At 38.1% G+C, this 10,825-nt stretch overlaps 1 protein-coding gene across 1 annotated transcript; it reads left to right on the top strand.

The window, feature by feature from the left end:
• Positions 1–898: 898 nt before the first annotated feature.
• LOC101171101 (FH2 domain-containing protein 1) lies at positions 899–10,621 on the top strand. The gene is made up of 12 exons (XM_004076300.4): positions 899–1,032; positions 1,530–2,038; positions 2,307–2,368; positions 5,018–5,120; positions 6,739–6,824; positions 7,277–7,377; positions 7,458–7,528; positions 7,642–7,749; positions 8,724–8,794; positions 8,903–9,020; positions 9,112–9,276; positions 9,397–10,621. Exons 2-12 carry the CDS (start codon positions 1,580–1,582, stop codon positions 10,363–10,365), a joined length of 2,313 nt encoding a protein of 770 aa, XP_004076348.1. The 5' UTR covers positions 899–1,032; positions 1,530–1,579; the 3' UTR covers positions 10,366–10,621.
• The last annotated feature ends 204 nt before the right edge of the window (positions 10,622–10,825 follow it).

Below are 10,825 nucleotides of genomic sequence, written 5' to 3'. Positions count from 1 at the left end.
TAGCTTTCCAGTAGTGCTCTAGGTTTTAAGAGGCAATGTATCGAAATCCATAAGAAGAGTTTAAATTTGCACCTGATACGAAATCTTTTTTATTTTATTTTTTTAAGATGGCTGCCTCTTCCTGGGGTCAAAGGTCAACAAAAGTTCTGGGATGTTTGTATATTTAAGCTTGTAGCATGTATTTAAAATTTGGTGAAGATCACTCAAACAAGTTTTAATTCTTATATTGTGGGAAATTGTGAAAATTGCCAGATCTCACTTTGGAACAAAATGGCTGCCAAAGCAACAGTTGTGTGGCCATCCCATAATAGTTTTTAAATAACTTCCTTATCCCTGTTTTGCAGTTTTGGTTTTGCAAGTGATTTTGAAATATTGTTTAATCCTCATGAGCGATTTGGGCCTCATTTATTTTCTTAAACTTTTTCGCTCACTGTGATGTCATCCTTTTTCAGAGGGCATCTATGTCAAATATTCATGTTCATGGGGTACTTACTTACTAGGTGTGTGCACATTTTGGTGAGGTTTTGAGCATGTGGCAGTACTGAAATTTTCACTCAAATGCACAGTAAGACAGAAAAGAAGAAAAAAACAATTTGTTTCCAATATAGACATTTTTGCCGCCATTTTGAATGTGTCTTTGTGTGACATTTGGTGGTACACACTGTTCATGTTTGTTGGGACTTTCTTTTTTCTTTGCGGGGCTTTTTGAGTTATTTTCCCAGACGTTGCAAAAACAATACTAGACATAGTATTGCATGTAACCATAGACAGACATAACACCCACCAATGTAAGTTTTTATGTTGCTAATAAAGTTTTAACAGGAAGCACTTTGAGTGGCTCGTCCCCCAGCATCCTCTACTCTCCTCCAAAGGGGCGGGTTCACACTGGTGCTTGAATGTGATTGGGTGGAGGCGGCTCCACACCTCCACACCTGTGGTCTGGGACACTGAGACTGATGTTAGCCAGGAGGACACGAGCTCGGGAAGCGTTAGCCCGCCCGTTTACCAGGTCCTGAAAGATTCGAATGCACAGTAAGTAATGTGGACCACCTGTTTAGATACTGCCCTGCGCTGTTGTCGAAGTGTGGGTGCCGTAAAGACGTTAAATATGACGTAAAAATCTTGGGTTTAAAAATGACTACCGGGATGTACTGAACATAGTTACAAGGAGTCGTCCGAGATAAATTTTAAAACTTATTTTTTTACATTAAAGTGAGGAAAAAAGTGTATCTAATGCATCATTTTGTTGAAATATATTATACTAATTAAAGTCCAGATAGTGAGACTGAGATAGCCTTATAAAAAATTGATCATGTAATGTTGCTCTTTATATATATATATTGTATATATATATTGTATATATATATATATATATATATATATATATATATATATATATATATATATATATATATATATATATATACATACATACATACATACATACATACATACATACATACATACATACATACATACATACATACATACATACATATTTCGACTGATTGATCATCTTTACTTTTCAGGTCAGTGCTGAGCACCTGGGGGCATTTATCAGGATATTGTCAGGATTTAGATGGAGGAAGTGCTCATTTTAAAGCCAACGCCTTCTTCCAGTTCTTCACAGCGGGAAGTAGCTTCTCCATTGCCGCTGGATGCTCAGAAAGATCCAGATCCGCAAGCATCCTCTGCAGCGCCTGCGATTGATGATGTGGTTGCAGCTCCACCGCTACCTCCGCCTCCCCCTCCCCCTCCTCTCCCTCCACCACCACATCTCTCTTTGACTTCCTTTGGCCCTGGAGATGTCCAGAAACGTTCCATGAAGAAGCTGAACTGGGACACCATTCCCAGCCAGTTTGTTGTGGGCAAGCTAAATGTGTGGACATCCAAACGCCCCCAGAGGGACTTGGTGCTGGATATTCAAACGATGGAGGAGTTATTCTGTCACACTGACAAAGAGGCATCTCTGTGCAGTTCACGATTCAGGAGCTTGAGAAGGGGTTATAGAATAGACCCCCCTTCACCAGGACCTCAGGTAAACTGTATTTTAACTCACAAAGCTTGATTTCCTGTAAGAGGTTTACTTCTTTGTTGACATGTCAACCTGGAGAAGCAATGAAGTCAATGAGGGAACTAGCCGTTTAAAGGTTCCAGGTTTTAAACTGTTTAAATTGAGGAACTTCTTTTGTGAGCTCTTCTACTCTGCTTTAGCTTCCTCAAAAATTGTTTTTAGCAGACTTTTGGCCTCAACCTAAATACATTTGTTGGGGCTTAAACAGTCATCCTTTTTTATTGTCTTTTAGGTCAGAATTCTGGACTCCAAGAAAAGCATGAATGTTGGAATCTTCCTAAGACATTTCAAGAGGTAATAATAACCCAGTCAAAGCAGTGAAAATGGCAGAAATCCATATGATTGATACAAAAAGCTCTGCAGGGAAAATGCAATGAAGTGCACAAAAACCAAGTTGGTTGATTTCACAAGTTTAAAGGAATTTATGTATGAGTCAGAGTTGAACTCCATGTGAGGATGCACAGGTCATTTTAACTGTACTAATAACTACCTTATTAGGAGCTTCCTTCTCTCTAGAACACATGCAAATAAATAAAAAGTATGCAAACAGCATTCTAGTGGTGGAGAGGGATGTTTAGTTTTAAAGCAACATTTCCTCCTGTTTTCCTCTGGAAAAGTCCACTTGTGTAAGTTATTTCAGAAACGGAAAATTGTTTTCCTGTTACTTTTTACATCGCCTTAACCTGCATGCTGTATCTTGGGTCGTCATAGTTTCATCTAATTTTTTTTCTCCAAATCCGCCTAATCCTATCTGGCGTTATGGGGTTGCTGGAGCCTATCCAAGGTACTGTTGGATAAAGGAGGGGTACACCTTAGACAGGTTGTCAGTCGGCAATTCATCATGTTTTGAATCAAAAATATATTTATGGACACCATAGAGCCTTTAAAACATGTTCTAGTAATCTTTTAAAGTCTATTTTAAAAGCATTCTTGGTGGTCTCTTAGTTATCATTATGCAGTTTTAAGTCCCCCCCCCCCCCCCCACACACACACACAATTTTTTTTTTTAAATCCTGTATATTCTAGGACATATTTTCAGCAGAAGTTCATATGAATTTTGCCTATGTTGGCACGGAACAAGCCCACCTCCATTTCCCGTCATCCATCTGTTTACACGCTCTCTTACAGCTTACGCTAGCTTGCAGTCCTTCACAGCCTAACTTTACCAGTGCTACAAAAATGGCGAGCAATGTTGGAACGTTTTATATACAGTTTTGAGCCAGATGCCAGTTCAGATGAGGAAAAGAAAGACGTACATGGATCTAGTCATCTACAAGTGGATGGAGCGGAGCAGGAAGCTTGTTGCCCGCCCATTGTAGCTTCTACATCACAGCTAAAGGCCTTTTTAAACAGCATTTTTTCAGCTGCTCCTGATTCACAACCATTTGAATAAGTAAATACTCCAAAATGCACTAAAGGGCTTAATTTTCTCTATATTATGTCTTCCGTCATCAGAAAAGTACCACAAGAACATGTTAAAAACACAGATAACGCTCTTTTTTTATTGGAGTGGGTCTTTAAGTATTTAGGAATGTTTATGAATTCTATGAAACTTAAAAGGATTTTGTGTAATTTTGGAATATTTTAGCATATATATTTTTTATCTTTTTCAGTTTTTTCAATGTCCCATGTAGTCTAAAGTTCACTTGCCTTTTATTTTGAATACCAAATCAGCTCTCCAAAAAATTTGAAACTGAACGGACGCCTGCTTTATTATCTCAGAGACATGGAAACTGTCACTGTCTGGGTTGAGGCTTGATAACACATGTTGCTTCTCAAGCTTTGTCTGAATGTAGTAAAGGAGACTGGCTTATTTCAGCTTTTTTAGATTGTGTTGATGGCACAACAGCTTTTTTTTTAACCACAACTTCACTATGTTTCTCATTGTTTTCTTACAGCCAGTTTTGATAAGTTAAAGTTAACCCCCCCCCGACTCCTCTGTTGAGTTTTTATATTTTTCCCTTTTATTTAGCTCAGAAGCCTAATTGTTTATGCTGGCTAGTTTGCATAGCCAAGTAAATGTAGCTTTAGGAACAAATTACCGGTACACAGAGATGACCCTGAAGATTTTTTTTTTTTTAAGTATTGGAAAAAGTTTTATTGTTTTTGGTTTTTGAGTGCACAAAAGCACACACAGCACTCTGACGTTCATCTAGCTCACATTATGGTGACTGTGTGCTTCGTTATTTTAAAAGCTTTCATATTCCCTGGTGCCGGCTGTTGAAATTTCGTACTAATTTTTCTTTTTGACATGGTTTATCCCAATAATCTGTTCTGGGCATGCACATGGAAACACACCAAACCACTTACAGAAATGCTGAAGTAACTTTTTTACTCCTGTGAGATCGGATGATAAAAAGCGTGTCTTCACATCTGGAGTTGGTTCAACAGTGTGTCACTGTTGCTCTGCACCTCTGTTTTTCATCAATTTTTACAAGAACATTTTGAAAAGTCTTATCAAAGTGTCTATTTATTGGTTAATTTTGCAATAGCTGGTATACAAACTCCGATAATAGAATATTTAGTTTGTCATTTAAAAGAAAAACTTGAAACTTAAATGTTTTATTAAAAAAAAAAGAATATCCTAGTCAGAGGATGAACATTTTTCTTGTTGGTTTATAATAGGCTTACTTCCAAAAAAAAAACAGTCATGAATATTTCTAAAATGATCTCAGTGAAATACTTGAACCGTGTCTTTTGAGTTAAAAATATCATTTTTTTATTGCTTAAGTTATATTTTCCAAAGAAAGCAAACATTTTTAGTGTTTTATGGACTTTTACTGCCATATTGATTGAATACCTCACTGTAAAGGTTTTCGAATAAATGCACGGATCTACAAAGTTCCTCAAACCAACCGCGGATGACGGTTAAAATATGTAAGTTATTGTGTGTTTAGTGACTCTTTTTTTTTACCAACTCTGGACCTTTGTCTCCCTCTTCAGGCCCGTGACAGAAATAGTGGCGGACATCCATCAGGGAAACTGGCTTAGATTTGGAGCAAACGGGCTAAAGGAGCTCTGCAAGCTGCTGCCAGATGAAAGTGAGGTATTAACAACTCACATTTGAATTTCTGTCTTTTTATCTATTTCAGTCTCAAAACAAGATTATTTTGGAGTTCAGCAGGAGGCCATGTTTTGATGTTTTTTATGTTGTTTTTCATTTGTAGTCTAAGTCCACAGAAATGTTTCCTAAAGTTACGCCAAATGTGGGAACAAACAGGATGGCACCTTTTTGACTCAATGAAACTGAGCCTGTGAGGTCACAAAAACCAGTTAAGCTTTACTTTAGTTTGCACAGACTTGTAGAAGACTTGAGGTTCACAAATGTTATGACACAGATTCTAGTATGTACCGGTATGTATATATATATAGTTTTTTATGTTTTTGATGGACTTAATTGTATTTCCCTCCCAGTCTCTCCAGTATTCTGACAAATACTTTTATATTCACCCTTTCTCCAACTACATTTCAGTGTCATTGAGGGTCATTAAGTTTGTAAATTTCACAGTTGAAACAAGAAGTTTACATATACCACATAAGAACACATACATGTTTTTTTCTCACTGTCAGACATGAAATAAAAGTAAACTTTTCCTGTTTAATTAGCCAAATTATTTCTATTTGGTAAATGTCAGAATAATGAGAGTAGGGATTTTTTAGACAAGTTTTTATTACTTTTATTAAAGTCCAAAGTTTACATACGCTAATATCTCTATGCCTTTAAACAGTTTGGGAAACCCCAGATGATGATGTCATCTCTTTGGAAGCTTCTGATACATTTGTTGACAGCATTTGAGTTAATTAGAAACACACCTGTGGATACATATAACAGAAGTCAATCAAGATGTTAGGAAGACAATTGTGGATTTGGAGAAGTCTGGTTCCTCATGGGGTGTAATTTCCAGATGCCTGAAGGCGCCACGTTCATCTGATCAGACAACTGTACGCAAGTATAAACATCATGGGAACGTCCACCCATCTTATCGCTCAGAAAGAAGACAGGTTCTCTGTCCCAGAGATGAACGTACTTTGGTCCAATATGTCCAGAACAACTCATGGACAAAGGCAGAATATGTTTTGAAGATGCTAAGAATGTGTCATCATCAACAGGGAAACGAGTTCTGTACAGACATAGGCTGAAAGGCTACTCTGTCAGGAAGAAGCCATTATTCCAAAAGAAACATAGCTAGGCCAGATTAAAGTTTGTTAATGAACACCAGGATAAAGACTTTCATTTTTGGAGTTATGTCCTGTGGTCTGACAAAACTAAAATGAACTGTTTGGCCTAAAACTAGAAAATTAACTTTTATTTCATGTCTGACGGTGATTAAAAAAAGCCTATGTGTGTTTTTATGTGGTGTTTGTAAACTTCTGGTTTCTACTGTATATTCTGTTGAAGGGGAAGAGAAATGTGGGCTCCTCATATGACCATTAACCTTTTTTATTTTTATTGCAGTGATGGGAATATCTGACTATTCCTGCAAAAGAAAAGCGATTTGAAAAGTTAATCTCATGGATAGAATTAGTTTCTAGAAAACCAATGGAAGTCAATTCAATGTCCCCCAGAGATTGGCTATATAAAGTTGAGTTTGTGGAGTTTTAAGAAGTCCTGCTTGGTCATTCATCACTGTTTGGGAATCCTGTGTCCTTGTGTCCAAATGTAGGTGAAGCAGCTGCTGTCATTCAGTGGGAAGCTCTCCCTGCTACCTGAGGCTGACCAGTTCATGGTTCAACTCGTTAAAGTACCAAGGTCAGTCCGGCTTATCTAATATTTATATCATGCTTCATGGAATGGAATAAGATGCTATGATGTTTCTGGCATAAGATACTGCTATATTACATTATACAGTAAAACTACCACCATTATTTTGTCTTAAAGCAGATGTTTAGTGACTTTTTGCTCATCTACTTCCTGGTTCCTGACTACTGCAATAACTTATTTTTTGGGCCTGATTAGAATTATCTGGAATAAGTTGAATTATAAAAATAATTTTGAATAAATCTCTGTCGTGTTTTTTTTTAATTATTATTTTGTAGGATTTTAAAACAACTTCAGTTGTAAAATGACACTTTACTGAAAAAAAGAATTGAACATCTTAAATATTTTTTGTTCCAATTAAAAAAAAATCCTACTTTTATAGTGTTTTTCTTTTTTCTTGGCCTGTTATTTTTAATCCCATTGTTCAAATGTGTGTTCTTCAGTTATGAGCAGCGTCTAAAAACCATGATGGTGAGGGAGGAATTCTTTCCTTTCATGGAGGAAGTGAAAGATTCTGTTTCTGTCATGACCAAAGCTGCTCAGGGTAACATTTATTAACTGTTGCTGAACTTTACATGAGGATCTATTTTCTTCTATTTTTTTCATTGTTGTCGCTTTCTTTAGAGTTATTGGACTGCGATGACCTCCACTCAGTCATTCGACTGGTGTTAAAAGCCGGGAATTACATGAATGCTGTTAGTATCTTTTGCCCCCATCTTTCTAGTCTCTTATCTAAAACAATCTTTTCCTCGTCTATTTATTCTGCCTTCAAATGGATAAGTGTCGATTCAAATGTTTTATTCTTCAGGGTAGTTATAGTGCCAATGCCATTGGCTTTAGGATGTCTTCCCTCCTGAAGCTGGCAGACACCAAGGCCAACAAACCAGGGATGAATCTAATGCATTATGTTGCTAAGGTAACAGTTTTTTTAAGCCAGGGGTTTGCAACCTTTTTAAGACCTTAAAAAAACCTTTTGGGTCAATTTTTCTCTGATCACATCCAAGAAGGAGCCACAAAGTCGTACTTCACTTTTTCAAAAATAGGATTCTGGTTTGCATTAATTGTATTATGATAAATAACCTTTTTTGCTTTTGCATAAATAAAACATAAAGATAACAGGGTTTTTTTTGTATATGAAATTGTTTATAACTTTTGACAGAAACAAGACACCCTGTAACATATAAATGTAGTAGTAGGGAGTGTGATGTCAGTAGAGATTTAAAAAAAAAATCCTTGATTTATTTTATTGTTGTTGGTGAATCTACGCCAAAAACTAAATCAGAGCGTAAGTGACCTTTAGAGTTATTTTGGACCGTTCCATGCACTTGTATTGTTAGGTGATTTGTTGTTTGTGACACATTGAGGAAAAATGAAATAAACTAAAGTAACTTAAAATCCTTGAATTTTGTTCAATAATAGTCAGTTGATCATATTCTGGTTGTGTTTACTGGCCTGAAATTTATTTTCTGTGATACAGAATCTGTCCAAATGTTTGACTTTGGTGAACTACAAAGCCAGACCGCTTGATAGATTGTTGGAGCATTATGGGTACTGTAGTGAGGTGCCTGCCTGCCTTAGTGAAATGTACTGTGCTGCAGCTGTTTTTGAATGAATTGAATAAAGTTTGACTAATCTGATTGTTTTGTTTTGCCATTTAGTCTGAAAAATACAGTTCTTTTTCAAATTACCGTAAAAGCATTTTTTTTTCAACCAGAGAGCCACAAAGGAGGGGTCAAAGAGCCACATGTGGCTCCTAAGCCTCAGGTTGCAGACCCCTGTTCTAAGCTTTGAAAGTTTGCAATGTTTCTTCAGAAGTTTTTCCAGCAAATTTAATTGAAGATTAAATCTAATCTAATAACGTTTTACCATCCTCGTTCTTCAACCCCTCAGCAAGCAGAGGACATTGACACGGAGTTGCTGACTTTTCCCACCCAGCTTCCTCACATTGGGAGGGCATTAAGGTGGTCCTTCAATTACCTGGCTTTTCATAGTCATTTTTATTTGTGTTTATTGTCTTTCACTCTGACACTAAATCTGTTTTGTTTTTTAATGTGCAAATGTTGCTGCAGGATTTGTAAAGACGAGGTAATTGCAGATTTTGACGCGGAGGTCAGTAAGATTGAAGAAGTAAAACGGTTCAGCAGCAAAGAGCCAAGCCTCTTAAAGCAGATGGGGACCTTTCTTTTGGTAAATTTTCCATTTTTTCACTCCATAAATCTGCAAGGCCACAAATGGAGGTGTTGATTTTGTTTTTCTGAATTCTTTTTTTTCTTCTCAGAGGGCTGAACCCAAGCTTGCAGACTTGGAGAGGTCTCTGCAGGAGCTGAATGCACTGAGTGATGCCGTTGCTGAGTATTTTTGTGAAGATCCAGCGGCCTTTAAGCTGGAGGATTGCTGTTCCATCTTTAACTCATTCTGCAGGAGGTTTGAGACAGCTGTGCAGGTAAAGAGAAAGTGTCTACAGAAATGTAACACTTGGAAAATACAGACAGTATCCTTTTCTCTAGCTGTTCTGTTCCAAAATCAGTTATTGGAGTTCCCTTTTTGTTACGTGTCTCTATAGGAGAACCGAGAGCGAGAGGCGAAGGAGCAAAGACACAAGCGAAAGGAAAGCACCAGATTTGCAGCAAAACGGCGCTCCACAGGATCTTGCACAGGCGCAGAAACAATTGGTGACTCTGTGTGCTTGGAGTCGTCGCTACGCAACCTTCTCTCCACGGTGCCCAGCAGTTTCTCCAGATGCAGGAGGAACGGACCGCTTCCAGCCGGCGTGCTGCCTGCTAAAGGCGGCTCTCCCCCTGCAGAAAGGGCTGTGTCAACGCCCCGCCACAGCAAGGCGAGCCCGGAGAAAAAACACGCCAAGTTACCAAAAACGGACGAGCAAACGGCGAAACAAAAAAACAAAGACTCTGAGGATGTGCACGAGAACAGTCGGACGGTTCTTCACTTGCAAAAGAGAAGAAGCAGTCTCGATGGTCACCTTATTTCAGGAAGTTGCTGTCATTCAGAGAAAGGACAAGACAAACCTTCTACGCCGGTTACCCCTCAACCTAAAACCAGAGACTACTTCTTTGTCAACGATGGGGATATGGGTTCACCGTGGACCATCCTGAGCCCTGTTCCCAGCTCTCAAAGAACGCAACACATACGGAACCTGACGCCATCGACGCCCAGCAGGAAGGATCTCGCCGATGGACTCTGGGAAACTGATAGCAGCTTCCAGCCCCGCCCTCCTAACCGGGACGTCCCATCATCTCCTTCCAATGGCTTTCCCCATCAAAGAGTTTTATTGCATGGCCCACTTTCAAGATCTGCTTCAACTGATGAAGCGCAGCAGTCTTCTGCCTCCAGATCCCGACTGGGACACCTGTTCCAGAGGAGTATGACTCAGATACCTTACTCTTCTTGCTCAAGAGATGCAAATAAGAGAGAAGATGGAGGTGGTATTGAGGGTTCATCTGGATTTATCTCCTTCTTTAAGCGTATTGGAGGCAGAAATAAGCCCGGTGAGCCAGAGGAGCCAAAGATGTGATTCGATTAAAATTGAACTTGGACTGAAACAAAGCTTTGTCGTATATTTTTTTTCTGTTTTAGATTGTTTGTCTTTATTCTTTTAATTTATTACATGTCAACCTTTTTGTCGAAACAAGGCAATTATGGACTTGCTTTGATCCTGTGAAGGGTTGGATTTTTATGTGGTCAAACCACAACCAAAAATTTCAATATCTGTCTTTGTTTTGTGTGTTTTTGTACACAATAAACAGTAAAATTTTACATTTTAAATCAAATTAATTTGTAAGATTGAGTCCACTCTTTGACTCTTGCATTGTTAGTGAAATGTCTCCCTCTTGATGTATTTCTTGGAAGTCTGGAACCAACGTCTTCTCATTTTACAAAGTCTCATGTTGCACTGCTTACATCTCACCTTATTCATTATTTCTTTGCTCTGACAATGCGGCTAAACTGTTGGACAAGTGGTACAGATGTTTTTT

Source organism: Oryzias latipes, chromosome 14 (assembly GCF_002234675.1).
Source record: "Oryzias latipes chromosome 14, ASM223467v1".
In the NCBI taxonomy this organism is placed as follows: Eukaryota; Metazoa; Chordata; class Actinopteri; order Beloniformes; family Adrianichthyidae; genus Oryzias; species Oryzias latipes.
The sequence above is the reverse complement of the archived record's forward strand: the minus strand, read 5'-3'. Positions and strand labels throughout refer to the sequence as shown.

Coding starts and splice junctions, on each gene's coding strand:
- LOC101171101 (XM_004076300.4), top strand. CDS start 1,580: ATGGAGGAAGTGCTCATTTTAAAGCCAACGCCTTCTTCCAGTTCTTCA. Junction 7,378..7,457: donor CATGACCAAAGCTGCTCAGG/GTAACATTTATT, acceptor CGCTTTCTTTAG/AGTTATTGGACTGCGATGAC. Junction 7,750..8,723: donor TAATGCATTATGTTGCTAAG/GTAACAGTTTTT, acceptor TCAACCCCTCAG/CAAGCAGAGGACATTGACAC.